The sequence below is a fragment of the Cavia porcellus genome, unplaced genomic scaffold, assembly GCF_034190915.1.
Source record: "Cavia porcellus strain 051 isolate PalLab524CR breed Dunkin Hartley unplaced genomic scaffold, mCavPor4.1 scaffold_25, whole genome shotgun sequence".
Lineage (NCBI taxonomy): Eukaryota > Metazoa > Chordata > Mammalia > Rodentia > Caviidae > Cavia > Cavia porcellus.
Genome location: NW_026947508.1, coordinates 23,625,489 through 23,635,773, shown reverse-complemented (window position 1 = coordinate 23,635,773; position 10,285 = coordinate 23,625,489). Strand labels below are relative to the sequence as shown.

At 59.3% G+C, this 10,285-nt stretch overlaps 1 protein-coding gene across 1 annotated transcript in view; it reads left to right on the top strand.

Moving 5' to 3' along the window:
* The first annotated feature begins 1,935 nt into the window (after positions 1–1,935).
* Sdc3 (syndecan 3) overlaps positions 1,936–10,285 on the top strand; it is a 34,464-nt gene continuing 26,114 nt past the window's right edge. The window contains exon 1 of the mRNA XM_063235934.1: positions 1,936–2,214. Coding sequence (XP_063092004.1) covers positions 2,077–2,214 — 138 coding nt within the window. The 5' untranslated portion in view covers positions 1,936–2,076. The remainder of the gene's footprint in view (positions 2,215–10,285) is intronic.

The window sequence follows — 10,285 nt, the reverse complement described above, 5'->3', positions numbered from 1 at the left end:
ACCTGCCTTGCGCATGGAGACCATCCTTACGGTGTCCTTGCTAGATAGCTCTCTGAGCTTGCTCACCTCCCAGGACAGGGTGCTCACTACCTATTACAATACTCCCTGCCTGCTGGGGCTGACTCCAGCTGCTCCAAGGTCCTTCTGTGCACCAACTGACATCTGGCTCTCACACCACGCTCCAAACCCTGTGTCCCTCTAGCTCCTTAGAACCAGTCTATTTCCCGGGTCTGCTCAGCCTCTCCGAAAGGTAACTTTATTCCCACACTGGGGTCCCTCCCTTTGTAAGCATCATCCCAGCCACCTCGGTCAAATCCACTGGGTGCCAAGCTCAAGTCCTATCTCCATATTACAGTTGGGAAACAGGCTCAGAGAGGTAAAGTTACGCTAATGAAACACAGCATATAGATGGCAGCAGTGGGATTTGAACTCAGGTACTTCTCCAGCCCGGAGTCTGAGTGAATCCCCAGCTCCCAAGCTCTTTGCCTCTAAGCTGTGCAATTTCAACTAAAACCAGGTCCCTGTCAGCTGGTCCCACCCACCTTTTCTCTCCCATCTATCCAAGCTGCTCGTGGATCCAAATTCCAACAGATTTGGGAATGGGATTTCCAAAGGCTGGGATCTCAGAGCTGCTAGGGCTTTTTGGATAGCAGAGTTGAGACATCTGCCTGCCTCTCTCCGGGATGCCTGCCAGAGGGCAGTGAGGCTGGCCTTACATGGGCTTCATTCAGGGGCTGGATTCTCCTCCTCAGGGAGCCCCTTCAACACAACTCCATCTTAGGCTAAGCTGACCTTTGTCACTTCTCCCAAGGGCCTGCAGGCCAAATCAGGCTCCCCTGACACCTGCAAACCATGGCTGTCCCTCCAGGCCTGGCTTCCCTCTTCTTAGCAGGCTGTAGGGTCACAAGGGCTACAGAGGAAAGTGGCCAAGGGCAGACATGTAGCTCACTATCATCAGCAAGTAACCTTTCCTGTCCTGACCTCCGTTTCTTCATCAAAGAAGAGTAGGCATTGGCAACACCAAGCCCATCGGTGGTGAGAGGATGGTGAGTAACTACAGAAAGCTCTTGACCGATGGCACGGGTTTAATAACTACTTACTCCTCCCTATCTGCCCCTAAGCCCCTTGGGTGGATGAGTTGAGGGTGATAAGAAATTGGTTCTACAAATTTGTATGGAGCACCCACTGCCAGGATGGGCCAGTGCTAGGGACACAGGGGCCCTTGGGGTCCCTGGGGATTAACCGCAGTAGTCCCAGCCCTGCCCTCCTGGAGCTTAGGCGCCAGTGGGGACTGCCAATAAGTAGGCACGATACAACACGTGTCTGGTGGAGGACGAAGCAGAGGGACGACTGGGTAAGCAGACCCTGGGGCGGGGAGCTGCCACCAGAGACCCGGAGTGGGTGGCCTCCACTCCATCTAGGGAATCTGAGTCTTGGAGAAGAACTCGGGGTGCTGGCCTGGGGAAGCAAGCATACTTCGGATCTGCCACTGTGTCATCTGCAGATCCACGGCATCAGAGTCTATTCCATGCTGCCTGGGGGAACTGAGGCCACGAGAGGACCAGGCCTAGCCTGAGGTCAGCAGCCCTTCCACATCCTGGAGCCTGGAAAGAGGTCTTGGGATGACGTCGAGTCCATTCTGCAGGCCACTGGGGGCGTGAGGGCGATGATGGAGGTCTCTAGAGGAGACTCCTGTGATACGCACGCGACCCACTGGAACCGGGCCCGGGCTGGTGCGGAGGAGCCGCGTGCGGCGTGGCGTGCGGGGCCTCCGCTTCCCGCAGCGGGCGGGGCGGGGTCCCGGGAGGGGCGGGGCTGGCGGCTGGCTCCTCCCCCTGCCCCGCCCCTCCACCCGGCCCCGCCCCGGTCCCGCCCCTCCGCGCTGGGCCGGCGGCGGCGGCGGCGCACGCTTCCTGCGGGCGCGGCCGCTGTGGACGCGGAGCCGGAGCGAGGCGGAGCCGGCCGCGCAGCCGTGCGAGCCGAGCCGAGCCGAACCGAACCGCGCCGCGCGTCGCCCACCGCCGCCGAGCAGCCGCCCGCGCCGGGAACAAAGGCCCCGCCGCCGCCGCCGTCGCCATGAAGCCGGGGCCGCCGCACCGCGCCGGGGCCGCCCACGGGGCTGGAGCCGGAGCCGGGACCGCGGCCGCGCCTGGGGCCCGCGGGCTGCTGCTGCCGCCGCTGCTGCTGCTGCTGCTGGCCGGGCGCGCCGCGGGGGTGAGTGCGGCGGGGACCCCGGCCCCGACCCGGCCCCCCAGGTCCCGCCCGCCCCCGTACCTGCCTCGCCCCGCCCGGACCTGCATCCGCCCCCCGGGAGCCCCGCCGCGCCCCCCGCGCTGGCACTGGTGGGGAGGCCACCCGGCCGCCGGGAGCCTTGGAAGGGTCCCTTCCCATAAGGAAGGACGTGGGGTGCGGGTAGTGAGCACCGCCCTCCCGTCCTTGCGGCCCCGGGAAGAGGCTCCCGGGGCGGCTGGGGGGTGCCCAACCTGGCCCTAGGGACGAGGGGATGGCGCTGACACGCGGCTGGGGGGCGCTGGTGCCCACAGGCTGGGTGTGTTGAGGGCCCCCGCTCGTGGGTGTGCCCACACCGGTGCACTCGCGAGGCGTCGCGGCCGAGGACCTTGCTTGAGGAGGGTTGTGCCTGGTTTCTGCCAGAATCTCTGCTCCCCCACGCCACGCGCAGGGCAGTGGGGACTCTGAATAGGGAGGCTGACGGTGATTTGGTGAAGGTGACCTGAGGGGAGAATGAGGGTGACCCTGTGTGTGTGCTCCCACCCCAGGGAGGGCCAGGACGTGGGGGGTGTGGAGTGTGAAGGTTTGCCCACAGAATGTGTGGGTGCCGCCATCCCTCCATCCCCTGGGTGGTTGGGTTAAGGAGATGTATGGTGCATGTCATGTACCAGTGCCTGGCTGGGCTGCCGTGGGCACGGCCACGTGTGCCTGCAGGGCCGTGGGGTGTGAGTGGAAAGACCTTTGGTGGGCCCATGTGCTGGACTCGTGGGAGTGTGCGTGCAATGCACAAGTTAACCTGGACACAGTGCAGGGACCTTGGAGGGGGTCACATGTGTGCAGGTAGAGGCTGTGTGTATGAGGTGACCCCTGAATATCCCTTTGAGTGACCATAGAAGTTGTGGGGTTGAGCTTTGCTCCAGTTCCATCGGAGGAATGAGAGGAAGAGGCTGGAGGAATCATGACCTCCCTCTGAGGGACCCGGGTCCCAGTGAGTTCCTTGTGGGCACCTGTCCAGACTCTGGCATGGCTGGGCTGGGCTTTCTAAGTCCAGCCTCCTCAGTTGGTTCTAAGAGTAGTGCTGTTTTCCCATCCTCTGGCCTGAAAAAGAGCTGGGCCTGTCAGGCTTTGCCAGCTGTCCATGCTGCCCCTGCCTGTCCCTTCCCTCTTACAGCCCGAATGGCCAGGAGGCAGGAGGACAGGCAGGATCCAAGGATGCTTCATGGATCGACAGGCGCCCAATCAGCCTCATGGTCTGGGGAGCATCAGCTAGGAGTGTGGGTGTCAGGAGCCTGCTGGTGGTCCCACCGTCATGCTGGCTCGTGAGGGAAGAGGTCCCTGGGAGGGATAGAGACCCCACCCATTGTAGCAGCAGGGCTCACTTCCTCAGTGCTTAATGGAAATCCTTAAGGCCAGAGACTTGGGAATCACAGCCTTGTGTTCAGATCACCGGCTATCACGGCCCATTCCTGGTATGATCTCAGGCACATGGTGCCACTTCTCTGAGCCTGGGATCCCCCTCCATGAAGTGGGGTTATGACAGCCTCCTCTGAGGGAGCAGATTACATGAGACATGCAGGGAATGTTGGGTGGAGGAGTGAAGGAAAACCAGCTTAGCACAAAATGCCTGAGCCTTGGAGGACCTGTGGGCATCGGATCTGTGCAGTCCTGGGCAAGTCTCTGCCTGTGCTGAACCACTGTCCCCCGTCCATGAAGCAAGGCCAGTAATTAACCCCCTGCCAAGGAATCAAACAACTTTTAAGGGTCTGGTGCACAGTAGGATGCCAGCAGGACAGGGTGGCCCTGAAGCTGGGGGAGATGCAGGGCTCATACTCAGTGCTGGGCAGCAGATCAAGTAATCCCCCCACCCTGGGAAGGGGCTGGGCTTCAGGGAGAGGAGAGGCTGAAGGGGTGGGGCACCATCACTCTCTCCAGGCTGTCCATCTTCCCAGGGCTCAGACTGTGAGGAGGGACATCAGCCCTCCATGTTCCTGTGGCCTGGGAGGCAGAGGGTTGGTGGGTGGGGCTGCTGGTTGCCAGCAGAGGAGAGGGTGATGCTTGCCGAGCACACAGGGCCAAGGTCACACTGGCACCCAGCCAGGTACTCTGGGAGGGGCCTCTGTGGTGGGTCCTCTAACCACATCTGAGATGAGTGGTCTGGCTCAGGGCAGGGGAGGGACCCTGCCCTGCTGAGGCTCTACTGTGCACCAGACCCTTAAAAGTTCTGTTTGATTCATTCCATTTCCATTGGTAGGTAGGGTCTGTCCACCTGCCTGAGAAGGTGGGGCTAGGGGGATAGATCTCATTCATGCTTTGAATGGGCTTGTGGTGGGAGTGTGTGTGTATGTGTGTGTGTGCGTGTGAGCGTGCACAAGAGAGAGAGAGAGAAAGAGAGAGGGAGAGAAACACACATATGTCCATCTCTCCTGGCGTCTCCTTGAGAAATCCTGTCTCCTGAAAGCCTGGGTGATTTCTGCCTTCAGAGCCACCTCAGCTGCTATATATGTCATTGACCAAAATAGCTTAGAGTGGAGGGGATCTTAGAAATTTTAACTTTTGAAACATATTCTTTTAAAAGTCTATATTTGGGCCAGGCATGGTGGTGTACACCTATATTCCCAGCACTTGGGAGGCTGAGACAGGAGGATCTGTATGAGTTTGAGACCAGCCTGGGCTACAAAGTGAGCTTAAGGCCAGCCTGAACTGCATAGAGAGATCCTGTCTCAAAAAGAAAAAGAAAGAAAAAGTCAGGATTTGGAAGAGATTCTTAGGTGCTACTTATTTGAGTGCTTTCAGTGACTGGAGACCACTAATTTGTAGTCATGTGACCTTGTGAAAGCTGTTTAATGTCTCTCCTTTAATTTCCACCTATGTGAAGCAGGGTAGGTAGAGTGAAAGGGGAAAGCTTTTAGCACAGCGCCTGACAAATGCTAAATGCTGAGCCAGTGTCGCTCTCACCGATCTGCCATTCGGCGGTTGGGAAGGGGCAGAGGTGGGCAGTGGAAGGCAGGTTCCCGTGCCTGCCCCAGCCTCCCTCGTTCAGGCATCCAGGACCCCTGATTTTGCTGCTCCTGGTTGACCCTGAGCCATGGGTTCTCACTAAACGTGAAAAGTGCAGACCCCTAGGGTGTTCCAGGCCAGGCCTGGGGTGAGCAGAATCCTCTCCCCGCAGCTAGGGGACCCTGCAGGGACCTCAAAGGAGTGTGCAGCCTCTTAGCTCCCAGGGCAGGTGACTGCTGTGTAAGGACAGGGTGTCTTCTCACAGTGTCTCAGGCTCCTCTTCAGAACAGGGCCGGTCACAGTGCCTGCTGCAAGGGTGTGTGAGGAGGGAACCAGCCCCTGGAGGAGTCTGAGCTCCTGGAGACAGGGCCTTTCTGAGGAGGAGCCTGGAGGGCTGGGGGAGGCTTGCTGGAGCAGGAGGCCTTTGAACTGGGCAATGAAAGTGGTCACCACGCGCCAGGAAGCAAGGTGTAGGCTGCTCTGGCCCTCAGCCCTCCTCCCTGTCACCCGGGGATACATACTTAACTGGAGGGAGGCGACAGTGTCCTCGTGGCAGAACTGGGATTTGGAGGAAGCCTGCTGCTCTCTGGGGACCCAGTGTGGTTCTCGGGCGCCCGTTGGTGGTGAGAAACAGCTGTGTGGCATTCAGAAGACAATGGCTCCTGCCTGGGTTGGGGCAGGACACCCTGGGGATGTGGTACCTTTGGGCACTGGGGGACCCGGGGTGAGCAGAGGCGGGAGTGAGGGGGAGAAGCTCAAGCCTCCCTCATGTCTCTGCCCTGTTGGGGACACCCTGTGGACTGCCTGGGGGCAGCGAGGCCCCAAGGCTGGAGCAGGCAGGAGCCTGCTGGGGGCTGGGGACTGTGAAGTCTCCACCCCAGCCTGGCAGGGGCTGGTAGTGAGGTTTGGAGGCTGCTTCACTTCTATGAGGGCTTACTAATCTGAACAGTAGCTACTGCCAGGTGCTTGCCAGGCCAAGCACTCCTGTGTTTCCGTAATGAAGCAGCACCTAACTGAGTGCTTGTTTTACAGAAGAAACTGGAGCCCAGAGAAGTTGACTGGTTTGTTCAGAGTCACACAGCCACAAAATAGTATAGCTGGGTCAAGCCAGGGCCCGGCAGGCCAATAGGAGGGTCTTAATTCTATGCTTTCTTGCTGTGTGATCTTACCAGTGTACTTCACCACCTCTATTATGCCTATATTTGCTGCTGTTTAGTAAGTGTCTGTCTCCCCAGGTGGGTGCTGGGTCTTTTTTCTCCTTTAACTCTGGGGTAGTCATGGAGTTGCCAGTGGGGGAGGGGATGTGCTCTGCTCCCCGAAGAAGAGCCGCTCTGAGGGCTCTGGGAAGGGGCTGGAGGAGCTCTGTGAACTCTGTGTGTGTGTGTGTGTGTGTGTGTGTGTGTGTGTGTGTGTGTGTGTGTGTTTGTGTGTGTGTATGCAAGGGGCTCTCATTGTAGTCTGTGGTCAGCACAGGAGAGGGAGAGGTCTGGAATCTCAGGATGAGAAGGGGCTAAGAAGCCGCCGTTCCCTCGGTGCCACCTGCGTTGGTGCTCACCCTGCTGAGGTGACCAGGCCTGGCTCTGTCCCCTCCCCAGTGCTGACCCCACTGCACTTCAGAATCTCCAGCCCTGCCTGCAGTGAGTGAGGCTGGGTGGGGCTGATATGGCTGTGGCCCCTTGCAGCAGGTGTGGTGTCAGTGCTTTCTTGATAGACCAGGAGCTTCCTGGGGGCATGTTCCCTATTCCTGAGCCCAGGGACCTCCTGGGCCCTGACTGGGATGAAATGATCACCTGGTGAATGAATGAAGGGATGGTGGAGATTGCAGGGAGGAAGCCAAGGCTGTGGGCATGGAGGGCGGGACAGTGAGGCTGGCGGGCCTGCGGGTCTGGGGTGTGTGCCACGGGCTGGGAGGCGCCAGGGGGCCGGGAGGGGCTGGCCTGTGGTTTGAGTGGCTGGCCCTGCCACCACTAAGTCTTGCTGGGACAGAAGGGCTGTAGCTCTGGGCTTCAGCCCAGCTCCGAGGAGCCCAGTGATTTCGTCTGGGGGCGGGGAGGCCAGAGCTCAGAGCTCCCTGAGGACTGTCCCATGGCTCCCCCATCCCTTCCAGACCCCACCAGGGAGGGAGCATTCTGGGCCGCTCTGGACCACCTTGCTTCTCTTGCCGGCCTCTTTAGACCTCTGTCCCTCACAGCGGCTCACCCTGTCCTGGGAATATCAGGCTGGCTCCCTCTAAACATATTTTGGCCGAACCCCCACACCCCGCTCCTGCTTGGCTCACAGCTTCCCAAGTGGTCCGGTAGCCCTCACTTCCGGCCCTCTCCCTCCAGAGCAGGCCCTGGCCAGAGGGGCAGCCAGTCCCCTCCCCCACCAGGCTCAGACTGAGCGCCAAACAGGAAGCTGTGATTACAGGGGGAGTCTGAGCAGCCATGGCTGAGGGCCCAGTTGTGGGGCTGGTGGGGGTGTTTACAGATGTTCCAGGCTCTTTCCTACCTGGTTGCTGAGGGCAGAGGGCCAGGAACACCTATGCTGGTTTTTTTTTTTTAACCAGTGGAAAGTGTGGGACAGCATCCATTGCCCAAACCAGCTGAAGCCAGTCTTCTTCCCATCCCAGGCACCCCTTTGGCTTTGGTGCTGTGTCTGGGGCCCAGCAAGTCTGAGGGTGCAGCTTGAAGCAAAGGGCAGGAACCCTGAAGCCAACTAGTGCAGCAAGTTTACTTTAACCTCTCTGAGCCTCAGTTTTCTCTCCTTTAAAATGGGGCTTCAAGGTTATTTTGGAGTTAGTAATATGAAGTAATAAAGTAAAGGAGATAACTGGGGAGGGGGATGTTTCTTCCATTCACCTGCCTTGGCTTCTGCTTTTTCCTGTGCCTTTCTTGGTCCTTGGTCCATCGCTCTTTGGGATGGGGTAGGGTTTCCTTTAGGGAGTGTGAGGACCAAGTCTGGATGATCAGGGATTGAGCCAAAGCTGGGCTCTGGGCTGGAACAGTGCTGAGAAGGAGGCTTAGGCCTCCCAGCTGGAGCCAGCGGGCCTCAGGCCAGCTTGGAGGGTGTACTTTCCAGGGTCTTCTGGTGCTGTGTTGGCAGGGAGCTTGGTTCTCCGGAGCTGGGCAGCCTGCAGTCCAGAGTAGGGGCGGAGGGCTGGAGTTGCTGTTCCCAGGTCCTTCCTGTCCCAGGAAGACAGCAGGAACCCAGGCTTGGTGGCACCATGGGTACTTGCCGTTGTTGCCCAGGCCCTGGCTGAGAGGGTGGTGCTGGTGTGCCTCTCAGCCTGCCATCCCACAGGTGGTGGTCTGCCCTCCCCCAAGATCTGGGCTGGTTCTGCATCCCCTAGTGTCTCCCTGAGCCTCATTGGCCACTCTCAGAATCTGTCAGCCTTCCTGGCATTCAGAGGCAGATTCAGAGATGACAAGCCAGGAAGAGGTAGAGCTGGTGTTCAGGTGCCCTGTCCCCTGCTGTGGCATTCTCTCTGCTCCCTTGCTGGTCTTTTCTGGGTGAGTGGGGCTGGGGACAACACAGACCTACACCTTCCTCCTGGCTCTAGGGTGGTCCGTGGGCCTGTAGGCTGTCTCTGCAGTGTTGTTGCATTGAGGGTCAAACTGCTCCAGCTCTCAGAGCTTTCTGCCCCGTCACCCCACACTGCCAGGTAGGCTCCCATCCATCCTGCCCTCTCTCCCCTCCCGTCAGTCCAGACTTTATTGAGAGTGATTTAGAATCAATCGCCAGCAGGATCTGGGAGGTCTGATTGCAGAAAACTGATTGCCAATTCGATCGCTGGCACCAGGGGGCTGCAGGTGCTCCTCAGCCTGGCCTGGGAGTCTTGGGGGGTTGGGGAGTGAGTAGGCAGGGCCCCCTGGGGGCAGGGAGCCATCGTTCTGGGTCCCTGGGGGAGACCGTGTTCCAGTCCCCTCCCCAGGGCCTGCCATGGGTGGAGCCATCTCTCCCCGCTGCTCAGCGCCACGTATTCACTGCCCTGCTTGGCTGCCCTGGGTTGGGGTCTGCAGCTGCACCCTGTGGGGGGCCTGCCTTTTAGATGCTCCTCATGTCATGGAGACAATACTGCATAGGGACAGTAAGAGCAGTGGCTGGGACTTGCAGAGTTCATGCTGTGTACCAGAGGCCGTGCTCAGTGCACTGTGTGCCCCGCCCCAGTAAGTCCCCGCCAGATCCTACGGAGATGGGAGGGCCAAGAGGCCAGGAGCCTGACCACGGTGAGCTCCCATTCAGGGGTATCAGGTAGGGGAGCAGAGCTCTTGCCTGGGGCCTGATTCTTGACTGACTGCTGGGCTCACTCAGCAGTCCCTTACTGAGCACCTGCTGTTACTGGGCCCTGCAGGTCCCTCCTGGCTGTGGAGGTGTGTTTGTGGTGCAGGGTGGGGTGGGGTCCTCTTCTCCCTTTCTGGGGACGGGGCTCCAGCTCTGCCCTAGAAGCAGAGTGAACTTGGCAGATGATCCTTGACTCAGCCTCTGTCCCTTCTTCTGTGAGATGTGGCTGGTGACTTCTGACTCAGGCTGTGGTGGAGTGGTGCTGGAGGGGTAAAGCTAGTTACTAGTTGGCAGCTAGTAAAAGGCAGGTGCTGCTGGGTGGTTGCGTTTAGTGACTATACTTTCCCCAAGATTGTTGCTCTCAGAGATGACAAGTGACCTTCTCCCACCTCTCTACTTCCTCATCTGGAAAGTGGGCAGAAGGTTTGGAGTGACCCAGGGTCCTCCCCGGCTTCCCATTTGAGGAACTATCAGCAAGACCAGAGCCCAGAGAGGCCAGCGCCTGACCTCAAGTGGCCCAGTGTGGGAGGAAGGCAGGCCTGTTCCCTTCACATGGCCTGTCTGGGGTTCCTCTTGGGGTTCCTTTCTTTGTCGTGCTGAGCACCACTTCCATTCCTGACTCCTATGGAGATTAATGAAATCCAGGTCATCAGGGCCCAGGCCTGGAGTCTGGTTTCCGGGGCAAAGGAAGAGGCCTGGGGAGGAAGACCAGTGCCTGTGTCCCTGTCCCCACGTTGCTTCCAGTCACTTGGGCCAGTCTCCTGATGCCCACTCTGGATCTGGCCTGTGCAGGGCA